This window comes from Mytilus trossulus, chromosome 1 (genome assembly GCF_036588685.1).
Source record: "Mytilus trossulus isolate FHL-02 chromosome 1, PNRI_Mtr1.1.1.hap1, whole genome shotgun sequence".
Lineage (NCBI taxonomy): Eukaryota > Metazoa > Mollusca > Bivalvia > Mytilida > Mytilidae > Mytilus > Mytilus trossulus.
The window spans coordinates 2,794,811-2,809,025 of record NC_086373.1 but is presented as its reverse complement, the minus strand read 5'-3'; the positions used below and the strand labels follow the sequence as shown (position 1 = coordinate 2,809,025).

Below are 14,215 nucleotides of genomic sequence, written 5' to 3'. Positions count from 1 at the left end.
AAAATCTCCACTGAAACTACTAGGCCACAATCATCTTTGGGGTATCTAGTTTGAAAAATGTGTCCGATGACCTGGCCATTCAACCAAGATGGCCGCCACGGCTAAAAATAGAACATAGGGGTAAAATGCAGTTTTTTGCTTATAACTATGAAACCAAAGCATCTAGAGCAAATCTGACAAGAAGTTAAATTGTTAATCAAGTTAATATCTATCTGCCCTGAATTTTTCAGATGAATTGGACAACTGGTTGTTGGGTTGCTGCCCTCCAATTGGTAATTTTTAAAGAAATTTTGCCGTTTTTGGTTATTATCTTGAATATTATTATAGATAGAGACAAACTGTAAACAGCAATAATGTTCAGCAAAGTAAGATCTACAAATAAGTCAACATGACCTAAATGGTCAATTGACCCCTTAAGGAGTTATTACCCTTTATAGTGAATTTTTAACAATTTTCATTAATTTGGTAAATTTATGTAAATTTTTACCAAATATAGTTCTCTGTTACTAATGGGCAAAGTTCATGATAGATATAATTGTAAGAAGCAAAATCGTTCAGTAAAGTAAGAACTTCAAACACATCACCATCACCAAAATACAATTTTGTCATGAATCCATTTGTGTCCTTTGTTTAATATGCACATAGACCAAGGTGAGCGACACAGGCTCTTTAGAGCCTCTAGTTCAATTTTAGGTTCAACGGTTCTAGAAAATGTGCATGTTTTTAATTTCAGGAGGTGAATGGGACTATGTCGTGATAAGCCTTGTAAGATCCCTTCCAGATTACAGAATAGAACCTAAGCCGACATTAGGTTGGTGTAAGCAGAACCTGGGTTTCATCACTGATGAACATCAGACAAATGTGGCCCTAACTAGAGCACGTAAAGGGCTTATTGTCATTGGTAAGTTTACAAAAAGTTATCAAAGATAAGTGTAAGCCATACAATTATTTAAATAAATCTTGTATCTTTAGATTATTTCTTCTTACAAACTTTCTCTACATAATTTATATCGATTCAGTGATCATGCTGAAAGTTTTGTTTTTTCTGTGATGCAGATAGATCATTTCAGAAATTGTTTGATATCATTTATCTAGCAAAACAAGTACAAAGTTGAAGAGCGTTGAGAACTCAAAACTCCAAAGAGTTGTGCCAAATACTCCTTCCTATGATTTTAGGTAATCAGAAGTTACTTAAATGCAATGATGTATGGGCAAACTTCCTTAACCATTATGGCCAGAAAGGGTGTGTGGTTGATTGTGATAACTTCCCACCAACGCCACAGAGAATTCGAGAGAGTAAACAAAAAAAGAAAAAGTCCCGACGTGCACAGGAAATGGATGAAGAGTTTTACAGCCGTACAGGAGAAGATCCAAATCAGGAAAAAGAAGGTCATTCAGAATAAGCTGTCATTTTTTATTGATGTAACTGAACTGACTAAAAAATATTAAGTCTAACTGATTTTAAACTATAACAATATTTTGATAAAACCAGAAAATATAAAATGAGCAATCATCTTTTTGTACATAAACAATTATTGAAATCTGCTGATTGAATTACTTTAATCTTTACAACTATGGTGAATATCATTCCATCTTTTTCTTATTTTAATGAGCCTTATTTTAATTAAGGTGATTACTAGTTGAACTGATACACTGTACATATTCTTCTCCTATGTCAGATGACTGATGAATATATTGATATACCTTCACCAGGACCATAGTAATACATATGTCAGGACTATATATATAATTTAAACAGGGTGTTTTTTAAGCTTATTTCACATATATAAATATTTTTTTTCTTATTTTTTATATAAACATAACGGTTAAAAAAGTATGTATTAAAAGGGTTTTTACATTTCGACGTTCTGTAATGTTTCATAATTTCAAGTTTTCATTATTGACATTTATCTCTGTGTGTTATATTTCTTTGCAAATTGCTACTTATTGTTGTGCAATTTACAGAATTCTTACTTACAGTTGATAAAATAGATGTCTTGGAGCTCATTTATTAAAAAGTTGATAGACCCTTAATGTTTTCGGTTGGTTTTTTTTGTGAATAATATAAAAATATATATTGATCAGATGAAATAATTTTTGAATTATTTGTTTAAAGATTTATATAGAATATAGACTTGTATGATATTTTGAATACAGAAATTTTTAAGAAATGGTATGGTTATATATATTTTTAATGATTTCAAAAGTTTAATCTTATCTCAATCTGTTTGAGAGATGTAATACCAGTAATAGTAGAAAGCATATATACATACTTTATTACAGTTACAGATAAATATTTGACAAAAGTCATTCAAACCCATCTATTTGAAGACATCAGTTCTAAAGATTTCTAAATGTTTCCCCCTGTTTCACATTCCTGCTATTTTATAAACAGCACTTATACTGTGGATGAATGTGGAATTGATTTGAAACTTTCTGATATATATTTCGGTTCTCAAAATCGAAAGGTGTTGAGTTGACTCTCTATGCTTTTTCAATTTTAAGTATTTTAGATAATGTCAGTTTTTTTAATGTTGCAATTCATGAATCATTCTTGGATGTATTAGAGAGAGTGTAAGAAGTTTTCTTGAAGTAAATTTGATGAAACGCTCAATACAAGTTCCTCAATGCCACGAAGATAGATTTGACAGTTTGAAAAAATGACACAAATTTTTAACCCTTACCATGCGGTGACCGTCATATGACGGGCGTACCCTAATTACCGTTATTTGGCTCCAATGGCGTTCCATACTTTTAGAAGTCCACTTTATGATACTTATTTTAAACGTTATGCATATTCCGTCAACCTGAGACTATCCATGTACACGTTTCTCATGGATAAGTAGCATTTTTAGCACAAATACGGACTTGGAAAATTGAAATTGGCTAATTAAAAACTCGGTTTTCTGGAGGGGTGGGCTTCACATCTGTATCTTACACAAGGAGTTCAGGGGCATGAAACTTGCGAAAATAGTGCAAACCCACGGCCACATAACTACTGATCATTATTATTATTGAAATACGCATAGAAAACAACTACTTTCGGTTTTGGGTCCATTCGAAGTCGAAAATCGGCAAAAATCGTGAAATTGAGTATTTTTGGTCCAAATGACCTTATGTAGACTGCTGAACCAAGACCAGATTCCCTCCGACCTAACAACTGTTGGGGTCAATTTTTCAAATGGGGTCCACTATACATGCAAGCTACAGCTGGGTACCTTTACCAGCATCCCTGGGTTTTCTGGGTCAAGAGAAAGGATGAAAAATTGGCAAAAGTGACGCTTTTTGCACCTGATGACCCACCTTGCATGGTAAGGGTTAATTTATCTAGAATTGATTGAAATTTTGTGAACACATTTCTATGTTTTTGATATAGCTAAATTTCTGTAAAATGCCTGTACCAAGTCAGGAATATGACAGTTCTTGTCCATTCGTTTTTAATGCGTTTTTTTTTTATTTGATTTTGCCATGTGATAATGAACTTTCCGAATTGATTTTCGTCTAAGTTCAGTATTTGTGTGATTTTACGTTTTCATTTTTAGAAATTCAAATATATTAAAGGTTTTGAAAATTCTTTTTCAGAACTTTATCTTTATTCACCAAGTCTTGTTCTAATAAATTACTAATTACAAACACTTTTACAATTGTAAAGGTTTAATTATAGTCTATATAAAAATGTTTTGATTGTGACTTATTATGAGCTTTGCTTCACTTTCGTGATTCATAATTTTATACCTGTTAAAGACATTAATTTAAATAAAGTTTGGGTTCAAAAATAGGACAGAATATACTGATTACTTGTATTATTGACATGAAGGAATTAGATACATTGCTTTTTATTTTAAGACAAAAGAAATATTGTGTCTTACAAAAAGCAATATCCTAGTGTACTTTTTTTTTAAATTATATTTTTAGGAAGGCAATTGACTTTTTTTGCCAACAATTTTTGTATGATCCACTGTTACATTGTTTTTTAATATTTTAGTGTTGTCTTTCTGTTTTTGCAATCATGACTGTCTTCGTAATTTTACGGACGCCATCACGAGTTGGTTGATCGTTATGGAATAACTGTTTCACAGATGATAGCGGATATATATATAACAAAAAAGAAGAAGGGTATGATTGCCAATGAGAAACTCTCCACAAAAGACCAAAATGACACAGACATTAACAACTATAAGTCACCGTACGGCCTTCAACAATTAGCACAGCCATAACCGCATAGTCAGCTATAAATGTTCCTTATGTCGTAACTACATTACCCTTTCACTTCTTACGAATGTAACCTACCGAATTAGACTATTTACCGGATTTATAATAACATAAGCAACACGTCGGGTGTCACATGTGGAACAGAATCTGCTCACCCTCCCAGAGCACCTGAGATCACCTCCAGTTTTTGGTGGGGTTCGTGTTGCTTAGTCTTTAGTTGTCTAGGTTGTGTCTCCTATACTATTAGTTGTCTTTTTGTCTTTTTATTTTAGCCATGGCATTGTTCGTTTATTTTACATCTATAAGTTTGACTCTCTCTCTGGTATTTTTCGTCCCTCTTTCATTTTCAATATCATTATCATTTTAGTTATAAGGACACAATTGAAATATTCTGAAAATAAATGTTATACAACGAAACATAATTTATTTTTATACCGCAGTTTTCTTTTTTTTTTTTTGGTCTTAGTTTTTTTTCCTTAAACAAAAGTTTTGAACTGTTTAATAAATGTTGCATGCATGAGATAAGATTTTAGGGTCACTACTTGGTCTTGGATTCTTCTTAATGTCTTGAATTGTCCCTTTCCTACCTTTTTGAACAAAGGGAAACAAAATTCACCTTAACCTCGATCAGGTAATAAAAATCTTCTTCTGTGAGAGAATATGGCACTGATTCCAAAGTCAAAAAACTATAAAACCAGGTTTAATTCACCATTTTCTACATAGAAAATGCATGTACAAAGTCCAGAATATATTAGTTGTTATCCGTTCGTTTGAGGTTTTGATTTTGCCATTTGATTACTGACTTTCCGTTTTGAATTTTCCTCGGAGTTCAGTATTTTTGTGAATTTACTTTTAACACTATCAACAAAATATTTGACTTTTTGTTTGTTAACATGCTTGTTGAGTTTGGTGGATTTATATTTCAACAGACATCCAGTATTCTATTGGAAACTAATTGTTCGCACATACTGGCCTATTTGTGTTGAAAATTCATATGAAACATAGTTCATACAATAACCAAATAGACAAAAAAGACAATGTATCTAATCTCAACTTTAGTTTGTATGTATTTTAACTCAAAACCCCACATTTCATGGTGTACTTAGATATCATATCCTATTTACTTGAGATTGGAGATACTAACGAAACAAAAAAATCTGCATCATATATTAATCTATTCCTCGATAGTGACATATAACGTGAGCGAATACAAACTAGAATCTATGACATACTAGTTTGTAATAATAACTTTCAATCATCAACTTCCATTTCTCAACAGTAAAAAGTGGCGAAAGATATTTATATACAGTGATACGTAAACACACGACCATAATACAAACAAGGCCAAAGCAAAATAAAGTACCATTGTACTGTTCTATGCAGGTATCAGTTCTAAATTAATACGGAATTACATAGCAGGAGTATGCGCCCTCCTCAAAACTACTCCAACAGAGGGTGGCTCAGTATTTTGGCTTTCGAACTTTTGTATCTGGGCGTCACTCTGTCCAATATGTTCTTCTATTTATTTGTATTGTAGCCCTATTATGTTATGTCGTCATTTTAATGTTATATTTAAAATTGCCATTAAAGCAGGTTATAAAGATTTGGCATGCCACAAAACCAAGTTCAACCCACCATTTTTTTCTTTAAAAAAATGTCCGGTACCAATTCATGAATATTGTCATTGTTATATTACAGTTCGTTTCTGTGTGTGTTACATTTTAACTTTGTGTTTCTGTTTTGTCCTTTGTTTCCTCTTATGTTTGAGTGTGAAATCACATTACTATAAGACGTGTCATGGTACTTTTCTATCCCAAATTCATGTATTTAGTTTTGATGTTATATTAGTTATTCTCATTGGATTTTATCTAACACTTAATAAAATTGAGAATGGAAATGGGGAATGTGTCAAACAGACAACAACCCGACCAAATAAAAAACAACAGCAGAAGGTCACCAACAGGTCTTCAATGTAGCGAGAAATTTTCAACACCCGGAGGCGTCCTTCAGCTGGCCCCTAAACAAATATATACTAGTTCAGTGATAATGAACGCCATACTAATTTCCAAATTGTACACAAGAAACTAATATAAAAATAATACAAGACTAAAAAAGGCCAGAGGCTCCTGACTTGGGACAGGCGCAAAAATGCGGCGGGGTTAAACATGTTTGTGAGATCTCAACCCTCCCCCTATACCTCTAACCAATGTAGAAAAATAAACGCATAACAATACGCACATTGAAATTCAGTTCAAGAGAAGTCCGAGTCTGATGTCAGAAGTTGTAACCAAAGAAAATAAACAAAATGACAATAATACATAAATAACAACAGACTACTAGCAGTTAACTGACATGCCAGCTCCAACTGAAAGATTATGATTTCATCATATGAACCGCAGGCACAATCCTTCCCGTTAGGGGTTTAGTATCATACCATCATAACATATATGAGAAGAACATAACCCGTGTCATGCCAACAACTGTTTTTAGAATAAATGTCTTTAGTTCCGACGCAAAGACCTTATCAGTGACTCAATATTAACGCCAAAATATGCAATCTTTAATGACTTGACAACAGTATCGTAATTATATCCCTTCTTAATCAGTCTATTTAAAGGTTTTGTAAGTTTCTGAGGTGAATACTGACACCTTTGTGCTTTATAAAGAATATTTCCATAAAAAATTGGATGTGAAATACCTGAACGTATAAAAAGTCTGCATGTTGAGCTATATTTACGAATGATGTCTTTATACCGATGATAAAATTAAGTCATTTATGTGTGTGTTATATTTTAATGTTGTGTCGTTGTTCTCTTGTATTTAATGCGTTTCCCTCAGTTTTAGTTTGTAACCCGGATTTGGTTTTTTTCTATCGATTTATGAGTTTCGAACAGCGGTATACAACTATTGCCTTTATTTATACATCCAACCATTGTGATTTTGTGCTGTGTATTTTTTGTATTCGTAATTTTTCATGTTTGCTTATGTACTTTATGTATTGAGTATCTATATGCCATTTTGTGTTTCTTTGATGAAATAGTTTAAACGGGATTATTATGACACAATATTAACATCTCATAATTTTTGACATGTTTACCTATTATGTCTGTTTGTTTTGATCACACTTTGTTCTCAATATACTTGAATTCTATGAGACTGCCCTATAAGTAAGCTGTTTTGGCTAACTACAAAACCAGAATTGATCCATCATTTTATACATAAGGAAATGCCTGAACTAAATCAGGAATATGATGGTGTATTCCATTCACTTGATGAGTTTTAGCTTTTGATTTTGCTGTTTGAGAAAGAACATTCCGTTTAGATGTTTCCCTTGAGTTCAGTATTTTTGTTATTTTACTTTTTACAGTCACCAACAAAATTGAGTGACTGTTATGATACGTCTGTTATCACATATCACAATCGAAGTATTTGTTTGAAGTCATTGATCTTTATATAAAAGAACATTTGTCTTATCTGTAATTTTACCGATTTCGCAAGGCAGGTAATTCATACATTTCATGAGATGCTTAGCTAGTTGACACAATTGATCAGGTTCGTTTTGCATTTCATTCAATACCTGCAGAATATTGTTCCCTTGGTTTATCACCTTAATCGATCAATGAGATTATACCATCGTAAACTATTGGTGTCTTAGTTGAATATTTAAATTACAATAATTACATTAGATGTATGTTTCATTATAATACGTTATTCTAATTGGCTAATTGCACATCACATGTTATTCCGTAAGCAGTTGCATGAGACAATAATATTTCATTCATGATGACACGAGGTCCCACAATAAAGTGCACAGGTGAATTTTAAAATTTAACTTCATGAAAATCGTGTTTTTATAATCCTAGCTAAAAAATGTAATTATAAGTATTGAATGCTTCTTTTTGTAACTTTATAGGGTTGTAAAAGCGTTGATCGTGCGTACATTTTTAGAATGAAGCGCTTTTACACCCAAATAAATTTACAAAAAGAAGCATTCAATTCTTAAGTGTATAAATATGTAGCGTCTGGAACTCTTTTCCGGCGGTATCTCTATCGGTTATTTTGAGTGTAGTGTATCTCAACAAAGCTCGTTTACAAACAAAGCCACCAAAGTTCATGCTTTTAAAAGGTGGCAAAAATTACCGTAGCTGTATTTGGTAAAACGTTTAGGAATTTTGGTTCTCAAAGCTCTTCAACTTCGTACTTTATTTGCCTTTAAACTTTTTTGGATTCGAGCGTCACTGATGAGTCTTTTGTAAACGAAACGCGCGTCTGGCGTATATACTTAATTTAGTTCTGGTATCTATGACAAGTTTATTTCCATAGAGAGTATTTTATTCGGTTAAGGTAGACAGGGTGTCTTCCTCCATCTTGGATAGTAAAATACTAGAAAACAAAGTCTAGATCTTTGATGAAATGTGCCAATTTTTTTTTTTGTAGTAGGTAATTCAGGTGTAAGAATTTTTATTATAATATAGAAAATGCTATGTTTGATCATATTTATGATTGTATTTTACAAAAAAAAAAGAATTCTTTTGTTTGATTCATTTTTTTTAACTTTGTCAAATAAGGGGAGGCAACTCAAATGCAAGGGCAGATAATTCGAAAGTGTTACTTTTACAATAGAATGTGTTAGGAATTTACCCATTTTTACATGTAGCAAGAAAACGAGTCCGGTGACCCCATGTTTTCTTTTTCTTATCTGAAGGCATAATACTGGAGCTATCTTCTCATATTTTATCTCAAAATTCTATGGTGTGATTTGCGTTTTATGGCGGAATATTGGGGTTTCCATGCATAATCTATACAAAATCTTGACAATTTTGCACAACCTGTAGTGTAAAAATAAGTCCGGTGACCCATTCTTTTTATTAATGTTTTTAAACAAGCAGGATATGAACTACATTTTGGCAAATTATTAAAAGATATTTGGGTTATGATTTAGACACCCCATCTACCTTAAGGATGTACACTTCTGAGGAGCCAAATTTTTCCTCTGTTAAACTCTTTAAATGGTTATTATATTTTGGAAGATAAGTGTTTTCTGAAGTGAATTCATAAAAAAAAATCATAGGCTAATGCGCTTTTTAAGAAACTACGGCCATCTGAAAAAGGACAATTTTCAAAGTATGAGAAAAATGCTAATTTCCAACAAAAACAGCAATATATGGATTTTTTCAAAATCTATATAATAAAAACTCATTTGGGATGTTTCATCTTTTTAATACCTTGTATCATAGACAAGAAATCATAAAACACATAATTTAAAAGCATACAAAAAAAAAAATTATAACCTTTTTCACCCCCCTAAATCTTGGATTTCCCCCCAAAACAGACCTAAATTCCAACATTTACACAAAAAATGGCACACTTCCTCTGTTAAACTTTTTTCCACAGTTAATTTGCAGTTAAGCATATATAAACTAAACATTTTAAGCCCAGAAACATTAGGGGTTAGTGCGCATTAAAAAAGTTTTATGTCATTTACTATCCCTACCCCACCCTAAAAATCTCATTTCCAATAAAACAGCAAAATATGGATTTTTCCAAAACTGTTTAATAAATACTTATTTTGGGTGTTTCATCTTTTTGATAATCTGTCTCAAATACAAAAAATCATAAAACACACAGTCTATAAACATACAAAAATATATTTTTTTATAATTTTTCACCCCAAAAATCAGAAATTTTCCACTAAACAGGCCTAAATTCAAACATTTACATTAAAAATGGCACACTTCCTCTGTTAAACTTTCCCCCACAGTTAATATGCAGTTAAGCATAGATAAACTTAACTTTTTAAGCCAAAAAAACATTAGGGGTTAGTGCACATTAAAAAAAGTTCTCAGTTGTTTACTATCCCCACCCCGCCCCAAAAATCACATTTCTAACAAAAAAGCAATATGTGGATTTAAAAAAAAATAAATATAATAATAACCCAATTTGGATGTTTTTATCTTTTTGAAACCTTGTTTCATGATCAAAAATCATATAACACACAGTATAATAACATACAAAGAATCTTTAATATCATTTTACACCACCAACAAGTCTGGGTTTATTCACCTAAATCAACCTTAGATTCCAACATTTATACAAAAAATGGCACCCTTCCTCTATTCAACCTTTTTTTCACAATAAACATGCAGTAGAAAGCATAATTACAATTAACATTTTTTTGTTTACAAATGGACTAAGTTCAAGATTTGTACGAAGTCATCGTTGGTATGTTTTATACAATGATTTAGAAACATTAAAGGGGTGGGAAAAAATGGCTTTTTAAAATCACATAAATCTCTTTTGTGCCAGTGCTTTCAGTAAGAGGTTCGATTAAGGAATAACAGTACTGTAGTTGAAGAGTTGCCACCGTCAATTGTAGATTTGACGGTCGCAAATGCAGTATTACTGGCGACACGTAGCGGAGACAATAAAATGGAGATGTGCGACCGTCCATCAAAATTGATAATTCACTTAAAACTACCCCTTCCTCGATTAAAGGTTACCACAGATTTCAATGTAAACAATATGCACATGTTTATTTACTGGTTACATTCTCAAGTTATGTCTCTGTGAGATGGAACACAGAGAGCATAACTGGAAACCAGTATGTAAACAAAATTAATTTTCTATGAATATTCAAGATCTCCGCAAAAGAGAGGTATTTTGAGAAACAGTTGTATTTACAAAGTGCAACCTGTATGCAGTAAAGTTGGTACGTTTTTAACTTAGTCACTAAGTTGTTTGAGGAGTTGATGTTGAGTGTCTAATATGCTTTTGAAAATTTACAGTTAAGTATAGGATTAGTTATTATTATGACACTTAATAGAACTATAAAAGTCACCAAAGTATAGGGTTTGTGTCATCTTCAGTCATCCTTCAGATTTTGGAGGTTTTCGTATTGCCCCATTTTTACTTGTTTATGTTGTGTTTTGTGTATGATAGTTTTTCTGTTGATTTTTTTCTTTTTTTGCCATGGCGTTGTCACTTTATTTTCGCCTTATTAGTTTGAATGTCCCTCTGGTATAATTCGCTTCTTTTTAAACTAAAGTGATGATGAAAGTATCTAATTATGTTTTGATTAATCTCATACTGCCAGTACCTATCATAGATTTGATAACGCAAACGTATGAAAAGATGATGAAAATAACGCTTTATCAATATCGTGATTCCAAAGCGTTTTCCTGGACTTACTTCAAATCTTATGATATGATGTTTTATCAACCCGTCTTTCCACCAACAATACGGTAAGGTCCACGTTTAATGGTCGCACATTTTCTTCAAATTTTAAAACTGATGTAACTTGAAAAACCAACAGTATTATTTATTTACTCACATGAAACAAACGATATTTATCTAAACGCACTCAATAACATCTGTATCGTTTTAAAAGACACAATAAATTCAAAAGTATCATTTACCAACACCTCAAGAAGCACAACCATCCTTTTAAATATTTAGCAATTCAACCTTTAGAAGTAGTAAATAAGCAGCCTGGTGAATCGCATTCAAAGTTTGTACGATCACTGAAAATAATTGAATTAAATTGGATTAAAAAATTACAGACAGTTTACCCTCTCGGTCTAAATGATAATATCATGGGAATTGGTAATATATCTAGAACCAATTCCGTTAACATTTTGTATATAGTTTCTAAAACTGTTCGTAAGAACAGTTCTCATGGTCGTAGAACAAATCGCAATCAAAGAAAATTTCGGGCCAATCATACCAATATTTCGGACCTAATTTCTATTTCAAAAAACAACGGCAGACATTATCTGTTAACAAAACTCTGTTCGTTACCGGTTAATAAGTAAAATGAAATTTTGGAGGATTGCAACACAATTTCATATAGCAGTCCTAAGTATGAAATTGTTCAAATTATTATGGCATATTGTTTTTCTAAATCATTTCCCAAAATTGATCGCCCTGAAGATCATAAAAAACATTTTATTGAAATTAAGTATGTCAATAAAGGCTTTGATTTTGTAAATATTGCCGGTATATTTAACGACCATTCTGTTAAAGAACAAATTCTTGGATATTTTGACACTTATTTGTTATATTTACAAGAAATCTACCCGGAAATTTGTGTTTAATTATAGTCAACTGTGTAAAAATGTTAATATCAGTGAAAATACACCTACTTCATGTAATTGCAGTAATTCCGAATATATTTAGGGACCAATTTCCCATTTTATAACAGGAGATCTTAACATCGTTCAAGACCGAGAGTTAAAATCATTCCTCAGTAAAGGACCTAAATATCGTCCCCCGTCAATTATTAATTGGAATGAGTGTCGTAATATCATCCACGACTCACTCCATACTTACTGTATGATATGGATAAAACGGGAAAAAGCTGACAAAAAAACTTTGGACTCTTTTTTTAATTCAGTAATGAAGATAGTTGATATACGTATTCAACATTTTAAAGAACATTTTACTATTAACAATAACCACAATACACCTATTTCTCGTATCAAACATAAACTAAAAGAACTAGCCAAGGAATTTGTTTTTGTCCCGGCGGATAAAGCTGCTAATAATATTATTATTGTTTGACGTAAATTTTACATTGAGGTTCTGAAAAAGGAAATCACTAATTCACCAACATTCCAAGTGACTCCATTTTCAGAAAAAGAAATCTATTACAAACATAAACTTTTAGCCACCACTTTACAAGCAGAGCCAAATACAATGAAAGTCCCAACTATGTTTTGGCTTCCGAAGCTACACAAAACCCCTTACAAATATAGATTTATTTCGTCTTCAAGCCATTGTTCTACTACTAAATTGTCTATTCTTCTTACCAGCACACTTGGCACAATTAAAAACCTGATAATAAATTGTTTAAATAAGGCCTTCGAAAATAGTGGACTAAATTACTTTTGGAGTGTCAAGAACTCGTTGGAAGTACTTGATAAATTGCATGCTTATATTGGTGATTTTGAATCTGTTCAAAGTTTTGATTTTTCTACCCTGTATACCACATTGCTTCACATTCTCATTAAGAAAAAAATCTCAAACACCTAATGAAATGGACATTCAAAAAATCAGAATGTGCATATATATGTTCAAACTCTTTTATGTCATTTTTTAGTAGCAATAAACAAAAAAACTATGTAAATTGGACATGCTTTGATACAATATATGCCCTTGAATTTTTACTAGATAATATTTGTGTTCGCTTTGGGGATTTCGTATATCGTCAGATTATCGGAATTCCAATGGGGACTTACTGTGCACCACTTATTGCGGACCTGTTTTTGCATTGTTATGAGTTACAATTTATGACAAAAATAAGCAAAGACCCATCGAAACAACATCTGATAAACAAATTTAATAATACTTTTAGATATTTGGATGATATTTTGGCTCTCAATAATGACGACTTCAGTATGTATATTAATGAAATTTATCCTGTTGAACTTACTTTAAATAAAGCTAATACTAACAATGACCACTGCCCTTTCATCGAACTTGATATCTATATCACTAACGGAAAGCTGAATACTAAAATTTATGATAAAAGGGATGATTTTTCATTTCCTATCGTTAATTATCCGTTTTTATATGGTGACGTTCCCTTGTCACCATCTTACGGTGTTTATATATATCAACTTGTACGATTCGCTCGTGTATGTAACAATGTTTTAGATTTTAACGAAAGAAATTTATGTATTACTGAAAAATTATTACACCAGGGTTTCCGATATCACAAACTAGTCAAAACATTTACTAAATTTTATCATCGGTATAAAGACATCATTCATAAATATAGCTAAACATGCAGACTTCTTATACGTTCAGGTATTTCACATCCATATTTGTATGGAAATATTCTTTATAAAGCACAAAGGTGTCAGTATTCACCTCAGAAACTTACAAAACCTTTGAATAGATTAATTAAGAAGGGATATAATTACGATACTGTTGTCAAGTAATTAAAGATTACATATTTTGGCGTTAATATTGAGTCACTGATAAGGTCTTTGCATCGGAACTA

At 31.8% G+C, this 14,215-nt stretch overlaps 1 protein-coding gene across 1 annotated transcript in view; it reads left to right on the top strand.

Annotated features, from left to right (window-relative positions):
* LOC134698932 (3'-5' exoribonuclease HELZ2-like) overlaps positions 1–1,403 on the top strand; it is a 52,337-nt gene extending 50,934 nt beyond the window's left edge. The window contains exons 11-12 of the mRNA XM_063560617.1: positions 734–901; positions 1,177–1,403. Of these exons, the coding sequence (XP_063416687.1) occupies positions 734–901; positions 1,177–1,403 (395 nt within the window). The remainder of the gene's footprint in view (positions 1–733; positions 902–1,176) is intronic.
* The last annotated feature ends 12,812 nt before the right edge of the window (positions 1,404–14,215 follow it).